The 13,821-nt window shown below is 36.4% G+C and overlaps 1 protein-coding gene across 1 annotated transcript; it reads right to left on the reverse strand.

Annotated features, from left to right (window-relative positions):
- Positions 1-2,451: 2,451 nt before the first annotated feature.
- On the reverse strand, positions 2,452-10,832 carry LOC121944099 (excitatory amino acid transporter 3-like). Its single transcript, XM_042487773.1, has 13 exons — positions 10,706-10,832; positions 8,911-9,051; positions 8,520-8,612; positions 8,228-8,339; positions 7,106-7,148; positions 6,955-7,017; positions 6,655-6,836; positions 5,598-5,705; positions 4,685-4,807; positions 4,323-4,517; positions 4,030-4,164; positions 2,760-2,876; positions 2,452-2,560 (listed from the first exon to the last, which is right to left on the reverse strand). Exons 1-13 carry the CDS (start codon positions 10,830-10,832, stop codon positions 2,470-2,472), a joined length of 1,530 nt encoding a protein of 509 aa, XP_042343707.1. The 3' UTR covers positions 2,452-2,469.
- Between the last annotated feature and the right edge of the window lie 2,989 nt (positions 10,833-13,821).

Below are 13,821 nucleotides of genomic sequence, written 5' to 3' on the forward strand. Positions count from 1 at the left end.
ATGTTCAAAAAAACACTGTCCTCTGCTGCAGCATCTCTGTCTGAAACAGTCTGTCTGAGCCATAGATTGTTTATACAGGTGCTTTATATAATACATTTTAAGTTATATAATATAATAAGTTATAGGATACTTTATATAAGTATGAGTATAAGTATATATAAGTATGGGTGAAAACCCCCAAAAAGTATAAAATTAGCAGAAACACATCACTTTGAACATGGCTGCATGAAGGCTCTTAACTGGATAAAGTGTCCACCATTAGATGTTGAAAATAAATGACTGACAGAGAGTAATGGGGGACTGTTGAACACTGTCTTTTACAGCATTTAGACCCTGTTGTGCCCTCAAAGACTGATCAAGTCAGTTATAACCCCTTCTCACACAAAAGTGTTTTCAGAATTTGATCCCTGAATTTTAAATCTTTGTCTGTTTTTGTTTGTTTGTTTTAAGTGTTTGTTGGTGTGATGACTTTTTGAATACACTGAGACATAAATTACATTATGTAGCTATTACTCAGCTGTGGAATTTGCAGATGGCAAATGTGTGCTTTTAATTTGAAGGTAGGGTTCCTGAATGTTGCATTCTGTTCTAACTTGACGTTGCTAAAAGAGTCATGGGTGACGTCATAGGAGGTGTGGGCTACATTCAAGACAAATAGTGCTATAACTGTAGCACCCTGTATATCTATAGATCTATATATCTACATCTATCTCTTTCTCTCTCTCTCTCTCTCTCTCTATATATATATATATATATATATGTGTGTGTGTGTATAGCAAGAAAGGAGAACACTGTGTGTGTGTTGTTTTTGTCTTGTTTGTTTTTTTAGTTAGTTTGCTTTTGTTTTTTAATGACTGTTATTATTTGTATCATTATTAATATTCATTTTTTCCTTTAGGATAGGATGTAGCAGGATTAGGGGTATAAAAGAATAAGCTGGAAATGTACATTTGTTCTATGTTTTTTATGGAACTTTCGAACTGTTTCTGCTGTTCAAAGTATTCACCTCCCAGTCTACTGATTATCCTTTAGTAACACAAAACAACTACAAGGATAATGCCAAGTAAAAGCATTTTGTTGAAATAAAGGATAACACAAAATGTAAGACTGCAGTTACAGTTATTTAAAGAAATTTGGTGTGCATTTTAGTCACAATTGTAGACACTATAAAGAAAAGAGGAAACGAGGGAGAGAAAGATGCAACAAAGGTTTTAGATTGCCATTTCCCTCAGTTTACTAATTTGACAGTAACTAAAAAATATGTATATTTAAGAACAGTATCTTAAGAGGGGGATGAAACGATGTAGGTGTAGATGTTGACTTCCCTCTCAGGTATAAAAATACATTACTGCAATTTCTTTATTTTTTATTTCCCCAAAAATACTGAAATAAATCCAGTTCAATCAAATACCATCAATTCAATAACTACATCCATTACGTCGATTCGTTTTCATTTACTTCAGCTCTATAGCTACAGTGCATCTGTTGCCTTAATGCAATTCTATATACAATTATACAGGGAAGTTCAGTTCAATTTAAGTCAGAGTAAAGCAAAAATAAATGTGTGGGGTTTGTCCCACCTATGCGTCACTGACTGCCCAGCTAAAGTTTAATGATTAAAAAAAAATCACCAAGTATATAACACTAGGTTTAAAATCCTGGGAAAAATTTGCAGGCCTGATAATGGATGGACCGTTGATCTGTCGATCCGTTCACAGCTGATCAGATCACATGGACGGATGACAGGAGCAGTTTATGAGTGAAAGTCAGCTTTTAGACCCAGCAGAATGAACTGTTAAGTTTCCCTTTCAATGTGCCTGATCTTCTGCTGTTCCATGTCTGCCCAAAGTGCGCTGTAAATAACCCAATGATATGTATATTCCACTAGCGCTCCTTATGAATAATTCCAGCTCCAAAAATCTATTTGTGGTGGCGGATGATTTAGATGTGGCAGCTCGCCACAAATACTTTAATGTGTGGGAAACCCTACAGATTGCTCCTGTGTGCCACTGAGCCAGGATTTCAGATTAAAGACAGTTTAATGGTCCAAACTTCACAATATCACACTGTATGGTTCACAGTGTTTTTACATTTCCAACAACATGTTTAATATGTTTAGGAATAAATCTCTTGTTTTACTTTAGCACACTTTAAACTGAAATAGCTAGATGGAAGATAATCTATTTAAAATGTACAGTCCTTTTCAATGACTACATCCATCACTACACGTTATATCTATCGTCAGGCAATACTAATATAAAACACAAAATAAATGTGATACTAAATAAGAAAATTATTAGAAATACTAACAAATTAAGGAGATTTTTTCCATACTCAAGAATTCTTTAAAAGTGCACCCTGTTTGTCGCTGTTGATTCTGAGCTGACATATTCTTTATGGATGTCTAGGACTGGCAGAAATGCTGATGGGGTGAGCAGGATCTCCTGAGTCCTTGCAGGACTGGTAGCCTTACTTGGCCTGGGTGGGCTTTTGGGGTGGTGGGTTATCTGGCTGGATGTTTACATGGATCTCATCTGGGTTGTGGCCCTCAACATCGCTGCTAGCCAGGAAAAGCACAACACGGTCATCAGTGGTATGAGAAAATCAGCATAATAGATGTATTTCAAGAGCAGATTTCTGCTTCTCCACTCTCCTACCAGACTCATAATACACATTTGCATCACTCTGTATCAATTAACTTTAGGTTTCCTGCAAATGTACTGGGTTAAAACGAAAATAAAAAACATAGAGACTTGCACCTTGTCATTTCCTGTCCTTGCTCATCCATGTCATCCAGTTCTCTTATCGACAGTTGGTGAACGAGTGCCACACCAATGCAGTCTCCCATGACATTGATAACAGTGTTACAGCGGTCCCTGAAAGACACAAACAGCATCAGACTATATATGCTGCTTTACACTGATTTTGCTTGTTTCTGTGATGTCTTTACACCTCTATTATTTAGTGTAGTTGTTGTTTAGTGGACCCAACAAACTAAAGCTGGTTTATATTTGACCTATTTTGCATTTAGAATAAAACAGGTAATATAAACTGGTCAACATATCTGGCCTGACACGTGTTAAAATGCTGTCAAAGAATGATTTTCACTGTCAAGATTCTGAATATTTCACAGCAATCACACATGACAATATACCTTAAATGACAAGTCATGCTAATATTGTCAGACTGAATGACCAAAAAACATCACTCATAGCGGCAAACAAAGAAACACCTACATTTATAAGAGATCTTACTGGTGAGTTTAATATATTGGCCTCCTAAAACTGTTATATTTTAAAGATATGTCACTCTTTGTGATTCTACAGGGCTTCCTGTTTACATAGTTGATTTCTTTGGATATGATGGTGTTAGAGGGCTGGGCCTATATGGAGAAAATAAAATATAAACATTTGGTACTTGCTATTACCACCACCACAGAGGGTCCGCCTCTCAATCCATCTGATTGAACAATGGAGTAAAATGCAAATAACATCTGGTACTTTTCCTCTCTAAGTTGATTTTTTTTTTCACCTCCAAGTGCATAAAACACGAGGCACTTAGCTACACAAAAACAGCGAGCAAAACACTTCACTCTCATTGAAAAACGGTTTCAAAAAGCCAACTGAGGCTGCCAAAAATGTGCTCTGTGTAACTGGGGGCTAAGTTGATAAAGGGAAATAACAGAACAGCTAAAACAGGCTGATAAGTTAAAAAAAATTAAAGTACTTTACTGTAATGCAGCCTTTAAAACCAGGAAGAGACAAAATATCTGATATTACAATATTACTAGCCCCACAGTGCTAGGAATTTTCTTGCAACCAATTTCACCTAAATTTGAACTAGCTTTGATGTTTTCTAAGTTTTAATGGAGCACCTGGATTTGGGCAAATGATTATTTTGAAAAGCTATGATAGAGATCAGTAATAAATTTGTGAATGGCTGATGCAAACCAGTCAAGAAACAGGAAAGGTAGCTGTGGTAATCTATTCATCACATTTTGTATCAATTTCCTGAACAGATTACACTTACAGGAGCCATTCTACAACCACCAGAATGGAGGCTTCACTCCCAGGTATTCCAACCGCCGTCAGAACAAACAGAGTGGTCACTGCTCCGGTAGCTGGGATCCCTGCCGCTCCGATGCTGGACACTGCTGAAGTCACACTGCAGATCAAACACAGACACTATACTCACAACACTGCAGCGTGCATTTTTAACATCATTTTCTCTTAAAGGCTTCATAACAAACACCTTTCACCAATATTCACGCTTGCTATAATGATGATGCTATGAATTCTTATAGAGCAGGAACAACGGCTTACGCAATGGTTATTATCTGGTTCAAGTCCAGATGGATGTAGTTGAGCTGGGCGATGAAAATGGCTGCGGCCACTTCATAAAGGGCCGTCCCGTCCATGTTGATGTTGGTCCCAATGGGCAGCATGAAGCGGGAGATTCTCTTGTTTATCTTCAGTCTCTCCTCACAACTTTGGAACGTGATCGGCAGTGTGGCAGAGCTGGGAGAAACACAACACATCCTTTGTAAGTGAACTAGGAAAATATAGGAAGTGTGTATCTTGAGAAAATGTTGTCTGGCTCGAGCATGTCTGATGGTAAATGTGCAAATGAGAGGTGGCCATGAGCTCAGAGCTCTGTGTGATACTGCTGTGTGACATCATCTGACCTGGACGAGATGATCAGCGCAGTCAGTAATGCAGGAGAAACTCCCCTGATGACTGCACACGGGTTACATCTGGTGCACACGAAGTAGATCAGTGGTAAAACAATGGCTCCATGGATTATGAGCCTGAAACACAATGAATACACAGTTAATACTGAGATTAAATATAATTACTAACACAGCAAGAGTTTGCATTCACCAAGCAGCTGCTAGTTTGGAGACAGAAGGGGAGACATCCTAAGTGAATAGGGTAAAAATCTAATTTAATAATCGCTATGAAGCATTATAAATTGATTTCTTATTTTATTCATTTATTTATTACATTAACTGACTGTTTAAATGTGCAAATTAGGCATAATCTAATTAAATATGTGCTGATTTGTATACATTTCAAGAAAAGAAATCCAAACGTTGAACTTCAAACTTCTTGCCTCGTTTTTAAAGGGTTTCAGAAAATACTGTCAACAGCCACAAATAAATCAAATTTCACCATCTTTTTAGGAATAAAATGTTATATAAATTAGGCCATGAATGATACATGAATAAATCTAGCTGACATTGTATGAGAAGTAGGTAAGACGCTGGACAGGTGGCCAGACAAGCAAAGGGTAAAAGTGAAGGAGCTGTTTAATAATTTATGCAATGCAAGTCTACTGCAGCTCTTGGTGAACAGCTGCTACTGAGGCCCAAGTGACAATTTGCTAATACTATGACACCATGTACTGATGGCACAAGTAGACGGAATGACTCAATTAAATGTCTATCATAGGGGTCTATTTTGGTAGTATCAACCTCACTTTGTTAACATTAGCTAACATCAGTAAAACTAGGAGCTAGTTTGGTTTTTTGATGATTTCAACTTCATTTGTAAGTGGGATGTGTGATTTCAGTAACAAAACAGTAAAGGTGAACATACCCAAGAATAACCACAAGCATGAACTTTGCGAGTTTGAAGGTAGTTTCCCAGTCGTGAACCTCAACAACATGGCTGGTGATCATGAACAGCAGTCCAAGTGGCAAATAGCTGGAAAGAAAACCATGAAATAACAAAAATGAAGGAAATACTAACTGACTGAACAGATAATATGAATATTTTAGTTTAAAAAGACATCAGCTATGTTTTTCTCATTTCAGAAAATGGGAGACATACAAATAATAATGAATATATATTGTGGGAGATTAAAATTTGAAAAATTTAACATATATTAAAGTAATATTCGACAGAAACAGAAGAGCGAAAGATGCCTCTATATTGTCAGAGATACAGTTTTACTATTTCAGGTTTCCTGCAGCTTAACGTCGTAGATTTAAGACTTTTAAAAACTTTTTTTAAAGCCACCCAAAATTAAGTTTGAGACCAATTTACTAATAACCAAAACTGAAGGACAATTCCTTTTTTTACCCAAATGTCAACTGTTTATAGTTACATAAAACATAACTTTTTGTCTTGTGAAAAACTTTATAATTTACATGAAATGTTGAAAAACACTCCTTTTTAGAGTGGAACACATGGAAGACAGTGAACATATTATAGTGTCATAAAGGTATCTAGGTAATTAACCAACAGATGTGGAAATTTTCAGCAATTCTCAGCAAGTTTTCTGGGCGATTTTTGTGTTCCTCAATCTGCGTGCAAGATTCCATTACTTGGATTCCCAACACAACATGTTTAAGACAAGGAATTATTATAAGATTTGACAATGCAAATTAAAAAAAAACCATGTCTGAGCATTTTCAAGGCTTTTGAAAGACTAATTTAAGTAAATTTAACACCGGTTAAGGCCATTTTTTTAGGTCAATGACTTGGATTAATGACAGGAAGCCTGTATTTCTAACGGTAACACTGTGAGCAGAGAGGACCCCATATTTGTACTATGGTCAGTGCTTTAGCATTAACTCTCACTCCAAACTGCAGGATTTGTACTGTCTTTCTATTTTTTTGTAATGGAGAACGATATCAGGTTTCACTTTACCCCAGTATCAGGTTGACAACATATTTTGTGACTTGATTGAGAGCAGTAAGGACCTCTACAATGACTTCCCCATTTTCTCCAATCCTGTTGAGGATCAGGCCAAAAATAAAAGACCAGACAATCAGACCCAGTGTGTTGGTTCCATCGACATATTTTCCCAACAGTTGCACTTCTGTCACATTCTGCAACAAGACCAGAAGCTCATTAAGAAGAATGCTCTTCAAGAAACTTCAACTGTCAAAGATTTTCACAGCAAACTTCACAAAATAGTCTTCACAGTGACAAGGGGAAAATATTTACCATCTCCAGGCTAGAATTTTGCTCAGCTGTTTCGGTTTCAAGCAGCACCCTCTCAGTCTTGTACTATTTAAAAATATATATATAGTGTTCACAACACAAACATTTGATGGACAAAGAGAAAATGAGTTTTATACCTTAATGAAGAGCATACCTGTTGGAGGCAAGCCCGAATCAGGTTTCGTGGGACCATGTTCCTATAAACAAATAACAGTCACTAATCGGTAAGCTGTGAAACGTTGATAAACCACTCAGGAAATGCAGCTATATTTGCTGCATGTTTGCATCACTTTGTAGAACAGCTCAGATACTAAATATCTCTGTTCCCACACATTTTCATTGGCAAAATTTCAACACCATCACATGACTTTTCGAGGACCCATAATACTTTTTTTCTTCTGCCGCTTGCCCATAGATTTAATTTCAGTGATGATAAACAAACGCTGTCACACATTCTGTACATTCTGTACCAAATTCTATTACGTTCCATAAACCTACATGACTTTTTCAAAGCTCTCAATGATTTTTACTAATTCCATGACTTTTCCAGGCCTGGAAATGGGATTGTGAAATTCTGTGACTTATCCAGATTTTCCATGTCCGTGGAAACCCTGGAAGTATTGCACCAATAAAAAGAGGGTCCTCACATAACATTAGTCACCATACCAGACCAATAAATGCTCCCAATGGTAGGGGACATCATGTGACGTCTGTGTGACACAATGGTGAACGGCTTGTAACAAACGATCTCGTATTACAGTTAAACGATAAGCTAAAACATGTGTCTGAATGCATTTAAAGCAAGAAATGGTCAAAGTGGTTATAAAACTTTGATCAGCGCTGCTTAGTTTTACCTTTTGATCTTTCTTCTATCTTCTTTTGAACATAATCTTTGTTTATATTTGATCACTACAGATCAATTTTACCATTTGACTGGATTTTGGTCCGAGTTTGAGTCAGAGGGAGACGGACAGGTCTGTGTCTTGATCTGCTTCTATACTATTTGTGTCCACAGTAAAGCATGACATGGTTAGCAAGCAATATGAAAATACAGCACATAGTTTGAGCAACAGCCCAAAAGCCAGCAAAACATATGTAAAATACATCATCTGCCAGAGTTTTGCTGGGGAGTGTCCCTTTAACAAAATCATAAATTGATGTGAATTCTCTGGCTGGATGTTCGAACACTTTCTGAAACTGTGAAACTGTCCCAAAAACCTTGCTAAGCTGAATATGTGGAGAAACAAGTAATGAAATCACAATGATGTCTTCTCACCGTACTAGATCCAGCAGGGCGTCAACAGTCGAGAAGGCCTCCTCTTCCTGTGTGTCTTCTGTTTTAACAGCATAGGCAACTCCTGGCTTGATACACTGTGCCAATATCACCCCTACAAGAAGACAGAAAACAGGGTCTACTGAAGCTCTTCCATGCACAGTATGAGCAGTTAGATTAAAATATCATACATTTAATGTAAAAAAAAAAATGTCTACACAAAAGGAAAGCACATGCATTAATCAATAAAAAAGGACACTTTCCTTATAAAACCTGTGTAAAATATTTATCTTACCAGCGCTCACAGACAGGAGAGTGGTCGAGACAAAGTATACCGATGTACGCATGGCGACTTTTCTGGAAGCTTCGGCGCTTAAACCAGAAACACCTGGGGAAAAAAACCCCAACATCATAAGCTATGGACAGACTACAGGTTGGAGGCTCAGTAAAGTTAAAATAAGTGTTACATAAGAGCAGTGTCATGGAAAGAGAGGCAAAAGTACATGATAACCACATATAAGCAATAACTGCATCATATAATTGCATATGTTACGATAAATTTGTATTTTAATTTTTTACTATCTAATATCGATATATGGGCTTCAGCCCCAAAACTCCAGAATTGGTCGGGCACAAATTCTAATGCACTAACAGGAAACAGTGTGAGGCAGGCTCCTGTGGCTTACCTGTTACCACACTTGTAACAATGAGAGGAATGGCAACCAGCTGAAGCATATTCATAAGCATTTCTCCTGGAAAGCCTATGTATTTTTGGTCTTGTTCGGTTATAGGGACATAGATCTTGAGAACAAGGCCCAGGGCAATACCTGTGACACAATAACAAAGACATTTTAGAAATTCAACACAGAAAACGGTTAGAATGGGTGGGAAAATGGATGTAATGGAGGTAAAACGAAAAACAAACCACATCAAATTCTTGAGCAAAGCCACATCAACCAATAAATACTTATGTCATATTCGGGCTAAAAAGTGTCACAAACAATTTGATGCATGTCAAACAGGACACTTAGTAATATAATCAACATTTCTTGTTTTTGTTGCTAGATTCTGCTTTTAGTTTCTACAACCCATATCCTTTTATGCTATAAATGCATTCAACATTTTTTACAGATTCTAACCATCAAATTATTTTTGGTATGACAACTGGATGGCACCAAAGAAAGACATTTTCAAATCATGCAGACAGTGGCTTTAAGTCCTGTCATGCAAGATACTTAACCTCATGTTAGAATAAACCCTGAAAATTATGAATAATGAAATCACCCAAAACACAACCTGTTATGCAGTCAATCATCTGCCTGAAAATGTCATGTATGCACAAGTTAAGCAGCAATAGAAACCAAATAAATAATAAGTATAATAATAATAATAATAATAATAACCTGTCTATCAGAATGCTCTTGTTTGCATTAGAAAGTACAGTTGCTAGAATTATAGGCCTATAATCACTGCTAATAATGTCGTTTTTTCAAAAGCACCAAGCTCATATACTCAGGCAGAATGGCATTAACTAAAGTCTGTAAAACAAGTTGACTCCCAAGTTCTTGTGAAACTTACAAGTCAGAAATGATTCATAATGAAGCTAAATTGTCATGTCTGCTAGTCTAATATCTATAAAAACATACAATCAGTGATCATTCTTGATATAATGTTAATCACTAAACATTACTGGGTTATCAACGTAGTACTCTCAAAAAGCACCTGTAATGATTTCATCTGTCCACTAGGTTATGCTGTTACACCTGGTGAGACCGGATTAGAGAGTGTGTGTGGATGTATGACCCAAGACTTCACCATAATACATTCATCCTGAGACCCTCTCTAATGTGTCTGCGGGGTTTTATTTTCTTAGCCATCAAAGATGTTCACCCTTATCTTAAAACAATTAACAATTGTTTTTAAATCATAGTGTTTCTATGTGATAAAATATGAGGAAACATGACAGAATGTGGTGCAACATTTATCAGAACGATGCTGTGGTTGCCCCAGCAACATGTTAATGTTAGTTTGTTTTGTTTTGTTTTGTTTGTTTGTTTTGTTTGATGTTAGCTAAAACAGAGCAGGACATGTGACTGAGAGTGAATTTTTGGTGGCAGCTAATTAAAAACCTCATATGTTGTTCATTATTGCGAGGCAGAAAAAAATAAAAAATAAAATTTTAATCCCAAGTGTCTTTTACCGAAAGGGGTTTGCGTTATTTGAGCGGTTTTGTCGTTTGTTTGTTGTTTTTCCTCTTTTACTTAATTCTTTTCCAGTTTCAGCCACTCGAAAAATTCCAACTAAAGATCAATTTAGCCGATATTGTTACTGTATCATTCATATTTTGTTAGTTTAAGGGCTACAGAAGCCAGGTCTAACCTTAATGATGTAGCATACTAAGCTAACTATGCTAACGGAACTTTTTAAAAACCCTAACCAAAGTTGGTAAAACGTAAACTTATAACATTAGTTGTCACTCACCCAGAACCACAGCTGCTAGACTAGAAGACAGAAATTTATTCCGCAGAAGACAGTCCCAGCATGTCTTCAACCTGTCCCAGCAGCCTACAGAGACAGAAATGTTGTCCTCAGTAGTGTTGGCGTCCATTTTCTTGCAGTCTAGTTAGACGGAAGTAAAGCAACTGACATTAGCTAGTTAACACTGACAACATTTAGGCATTACTTAAATAATACACACAATTTGGGTATTACTTAAGTAATACGTAAATATTTTAATAGCAGACCTGTGAACAACATTATTAGCCTAGCTGACTAAACACCATAATTTGAGAAACATACTCACCAGAGTAACATTGGATAAAGAGACTTAAGCAGCATCAGTCTGTCACTGCTTTCCGCTCTGTTTGTGTTTTGATTTAAAAACACAGATTTAAAACCAATACGATGAGAATCACGTGACCCACGAGGGTTTACCTTGACGTGTGGTTACGACGTTCTTCACGTTTTTATTTTACTTTTTATAACAGTTGAAGCACTTCAAACACATTACACTGTATTTGAAACAAACTCCTATTGCTAAGTCAAGTTAGACAGAATACAACATTCATTGAACATATCTTCAAAATAACTATCTATCTATCTCTCTCTTTCTCTCTCTCTCTCTCTCTCTCTCTACATATATATATTACATGAACTTACAACCCTTTTTTTTAACATGAAAGTATTTTCAGAATGTGTAAACTGATTTTTTTCTTTGTCCTTACAGTTGATAGATACATACATACATACATACATACATACATAGGCCTACATAGGTAGATAGGGTTATTTTGAATATATGTTCACTGAATATTGTATTCTGTCTAACTTGGCTTTGCAATAGGAGTCCTCAGATTTCACATGGAGTGCAATATGTTTAAAGTACTAAAACTGTTACATATTTTTTTAAAAAACAACAACAAAAAAAATATTGTCTTTAACTAGGCTATGTGTATCCTATCTTCTACATTACCATTTATAACAGTGGCCCCCTCTTGATGCTGAGGCCCCCAGAGAGACTGTCAGCCAACCAATAAATTATTGGTCAAATAAAGCCTCCTGAAACTTTACAATCGCCATTGATATCTATAATTAGACAATGTGTTTTACATTTTCTCACACTGCAAATATGATGACATTTTATAACAGTGACTACTTTTCAATTAATCACACAAAGTACTATACACATTACACTTTTAAAATCTTCAGACAAAACAAATGGTCCCTTCTATTCAGACCTTTTGAAATATCATTGGCATGGCAGTAGTGCTGGATATCTGAGGCGCTCTGGCTCAAACTATCTGTAATGTGTACCTTTAACACCAAGTGGCAGCAAAAGCTCACTGTTATTGTGTGTGTGTGTGTGTGTGTGTGTGTGTGTGCGTGCCAGCTCTGTGGCCTGACAGCAGCCAGCAGTTATAAATACTTAATGCCCTACCGCTGTTGCAGCAGAAGTGAAAGGGGGTGAGCATTGCAGCCCAAATACAACAGTTCAATAGGTGGTGACATCAGACTGTGGGGTGTTCACTGTCTCTATAGCCTGTGATTTATGGTATTACCAGAGCATGGCACCAAAGAGTACATGGTTATTTAGACCAAAGACCTACAAAATCTGAGACTAATCGAGCAGATTTTCTGCAATTTCTGCATTCAAAAATGTACATTGGTAACATTAACTGTAGTGAACCCAGCTGGTGCACTCATGACTCAGCAGGTCTCAGCATCACAGAGCGGAGGCAAAATGAACCCGTGTTCATGTTCAAAAGAATTACAGATAACTGACTAAATAGAGTAACTAAGCTCTCAATTAAACCCTGTTCACATACTTAAATTATGCTTTGATTTGAGGCATGCTTAGTTTTTTGCCATCTACTATTTTAGTAAATGGCAAAAAACTAAGCAAAAAAACTAAGGTTTTAGTTTGAACTTTTGAAATCTTATTAACCCTTTGAAACCTGTATCAACATCACTTTTCTTCTGCTACATTCAAATGCATTTTCACAAGTGCTTAAACCTTCAAACCCTGAGCAAAATGGTTTGATTTCTTTCAAAACATGGGATAAAAGTCAATAAGCAACTTAACAAGAAATGTCCCACAAACTGCAAGGAATTCTTAGATTTGGGAATTAAGATTTTAAAAACATTAGGAAAAAAAATGTCCAAAATACTCAAAATTTTTGATTATCATTATTATACATTTTTAAATATTTTACAGGATGATTGCCATTTTAAACACTTTTTTCAAGTCACTCACTTAGTTGTTTTTCCCCTATTTTCTTATTTTCTTTTTTTTTGTTTGTTTTGAGTTTTTCAAGGTATTGTACTTTTTTCAATATGTTTGCTAATTTTTGGGTCATTTCCTCTTAATTTGCGCATTGCCTTCTTCACATGTTTTTGAAAGAAATCAAGCCCATGTTGGGTTTTAAAGGGTTACATGGCTTTTTATGTTTTATTCTTGTGCGTCTTTCTTTCTTTTCTTTCTTAGCCTTGCCTTGAAAACAGCAGAATCAAAGATATACCAGTAGAAAGACTGCAAGTTTGGCAGTTTTCCTTGAATTTTCTATCTTTAATGGAAAGTTGACAGCCACATTTAACCATCACTACAGAATATATGACATCATGAAGCTTATTTGGTCATACCAGTGATGTCTCACTTGACTCACTCCTTTAACCTCCATTTTTCTTGTGGTGTCCCTGCTGTTACCATTACCAGAGAAAAGGAGATATTTTTTATCTGTACTGCTGTCATTTCTGTAAGACTAAACTGGTGTTGCCGTAGGTAATTAATTACTACTGTACCTTGACGTTAATGTCGGAAAGGCTCAATTAATTGTTCCTTTTATTCAATACTATTCCCGAGGTACTGGCTTTGCACTAATTGTGCTCCCACACAAACCTTACTATTAATTATCAGTCCCTGACTGGCGCCTGAATGATTAATTAAGATCAATTTTGCAAGAAAATGTATGTATTCAAATAAACATAACGTGTGATTACTGCTGTTATTGAGGGTGTGTTCATTCACTATTAAACACATAAAGCACATAAAACAGAGGCATGACTCAGCAGAAAAAGAGAATTTAAGGACACGGGGTAAA

Source organism: Plectropomus leopardus, chromosome 6 (assembly GCF_008729295.1).
Source record: "Plectropomus leopardus isolate mb chromosome 6, YSFRI_Pleo_2.0, whole genome shotgun sequence".
Classification (NCBI taxonomy): Eukaryota; Metazoa; Chordata; class Actinopteri; order Perciformes; family Serranidae; genus Plectropomus; species Plectropomus leopardus.